We start from the raw sequence: 2,500 nt of genomic DNA, 5'->3' as shown, positions 1-2,500 counted from the left end.
CTGCCACGTAACGTCCCACAACTGCGAATGGGTAACACCGTCACTGTTGTGGAACACGCAAACCTGCAAATCACGAATACGCAAAGAGGAAATGAGTGTCGATCGACGCTCAGTCACAGCACAGACATAGCCGGAAGAACTTACAGAATGCATCACCAACAGCATGTTCTTGAGACTTTCCAGTACCGCTTCGTAAAGCATATCCGAGCCGGCCGTCATGAACCGTTCGAAGTAGTCCAGGATCTCTAGCCAAAGCTCCTGGAAGTTCGGTAGCGCGATCAGTGGCGTGAGATGATGCAGGAACACCTTGGACATGATGGTAGCCGTTCGTATGCGCGATTCCTCTAGCAACCCGATCTCTTGCGGACCATTGGCCTTCTCCTGTAGCAACTCTTGCAGCAGTGGAAACAGAACCTAGCGAAAATTGAGATTGTGGAGGGCGTTTTCTTTAAATATGTTGCTCTATTTTAATTGGTAAATGATGCTGCACTTACCTGTTTAAAACATCCTGCCCATTCAAGCCCGGTAAGCGTTTGCAGGTCCTGCACGAGAAGGGCACGCTGGAGGCAAGTGATGGCGCTAGTGCGCACCTGTCGTCGATGATCGGTTGCTAGTCGTGCGATACCTTGCAACAGAGGACACCAGCCCTGCGACCAGAGTGAGGCACACTGTGGTACCGCACCGCCTTCTTCGGCCCACCAGCGGAATATCTGCGCCGTCCTTGTGTGCAGCGTGTGCATAAGATCGAGCAGCTGGATCGAGATGGATTGGTAACGCTCCGGAAGCTCATCCGAATCGCTATCGCTGCTCTCCCCAGCGCCTAGGGAGGACGTCGATGAAGCGCCACTGCCGGACAGTTGTCCTTGCCCATTCTTTCGCCGGCTCTCCTTACGCTCTGCACCTCCTGGGGCCTTACGTCTACCTTTACCAACTCCACGTGCGTCCTGGTGATGCTGCTGCTGTTGAGGGTGCGACGAACCCATTGATGCTTCGACAAACGTTCGAATACAGCGGACACAACTCTCAAAATTGTACGGTGTAATGTGCGCCACATTGCGCACAATAAATGCTAGACTCTCCCAGCATTTGACCAGTGCAAACGCTGAGTGCTCCAGCAACTTGCAGCGATACTGAATCGATTGGCATGGCGAAGGTGATCGACCATCAGCGGCACCATTGGTTCCTGTCGTTGCTCCGGAAACCAAATCAATGGTATCTTTGTTAACCAGAATCCAAGCATCACCAGCAGTCGGGCTTGGCATGGGTGGTGGAGTAGCCGTGCTGGCTGTCCCCTTCACCGGTATCGTGTTGGTGGTCGTGGTGGTTGTGGTCGTCATCGAGCTGACTTCCGAATCTGAGATGTAGCCCCGATCGGGTAACCCGGAATCTTCCTCGCTACTTAGTGCTCCATCTGATTTGGCGCCAGTGACAGTTTGCTGCGAGGCCGCCATTTGTGCCGGATCTACATACTCCGGTGGTACTGCGCCCGCTCCGACACACTCCAGAATCGTGAACACAATCACCCAGTCTGCCTCGGAGTGAATATTTTGGGCACTCGTTTTCAGCAGCTCATACATACCGATCGAGATCGGTTTGGAGATGGCCAGTATAACGGCCGGTGGCAGCGCTAGTAACATTCTTAGGCCTTGCAGGATCGTTGAACAGAGCTCCTCGTTGCGCATCAGATAGATGGCCAGCTTCAGCAGTGCAACGGTTGTGCGTTGCAGGAGATAAGTGTAATCGAAACTCGATCCACCAACGAGCAGAGCGTACAGTTTCTCCTGTACCTTGGGCCACAGTGGCAACAAGCGATCACGGTTCTGTATCAAAACCTTCACGAGGAGTTCCATCAAAAATACTACCGTACACTCGCCATACGCCACCTGTTGCTGGTTGCCAGCAACACCTCCAGCGAGCGTGGCACTAGTTGCAGCACTCTTGTGTACCTCCGGTGGAACGATCATCGTCAGCAGGCAACCGACTAGCTCTTCCAACGATTCAAATTGCAAAAACTTGGACTCGTTTACGATCTGTTCGATCTGGCAGTCCCGGATACACTTGCGCGACACCTTGATCACCTCCTGCTCCTCGTACGTCGGTTGCCGTTGGCCATCGTTGGCCAGGTACGAGTAGAGCGAGCTGAACAGTCCCGCCTCCGTCTTCGGTAGTGGATTTTGTTCACGCAGCAGCACCACCTTGCCATTCGGTTCACAGAAATCTTCGGCCTCCATCAACGCCTTGGGCAGTAGCTTCAGCCGGAACAGTTGCAACAGCACATCCATCGTGTGGCGCCAGCCCTCGCGCATACAGTCACCATGCTCGTGTATCAGCGCGAACACGGTGCGCATGGCCAACTGTGCCTTCACGTTCTGACCGAACAGTACGCAGCTCGTGATTTCGTTCGCATCGTTCGGTGGCGGTGTCAGCAGCGTGCTGAACTTACAGAGCGTCAGTACGAGCGCATCCAAGTCACCGTGGAGCTGGAAATGTGCGGCAATTG

At 53.9% G+C, this 2,500-nt stretch overlaps 1 protein-coding gene across 1 annotated transcript in view; it reads right to left on the bottom strand.

Moving 5' to 3' along the window:
* Window positions 1–2,500, bottom strand: part of LOC126571719 (Golgi-specific brefeldin A-resistance guanine nucleotide exchange factor 1) — a 7,994-nt gene that overhangs the window by 2,153 nt on the left and 3,341 nt on the right. Inside the window, exons 4-6 of the mRNA XM_050230481.1 lie at window positions 495–2,500; window positions 145–414; window positions 1–63 (exon numbers count right to left, since the gene is read on the bottom strand). The exon at window positions 1–63 is cut by the window's left edge and continues 52 nt beyond it; the exon at window positions 495–2,500 is cut by the window's right edge and continues 251 nt beyond it. Of these exons, the coding sequence (XP_050086438.1) occupies window positions 1–63; window positions 145–414; window positions 495–2,500 (2,339 nt within the window). The remainder of the gene's footprint in view (window positions 64–144; window positions 415–494) is intronic.

The sequence above is a fragment of the Anopheles aquasalis genome, chromosome 2, assembly GCF_943734665.1.
Source record: "Anopheles aquasalis chromosome 2, idAnoAquaMG_Q_19, whole genome shotgun sequence".
NCBI classification, from domain to species: Eukaryota; Metazoa; Arthropoda; class Insecta; order Diptera; family Culicidae; genus Anopheles; species Anopheles aquasalis.
This window is presented reverse-complemented; position numbering and strand designations above follow the sequence as displayed.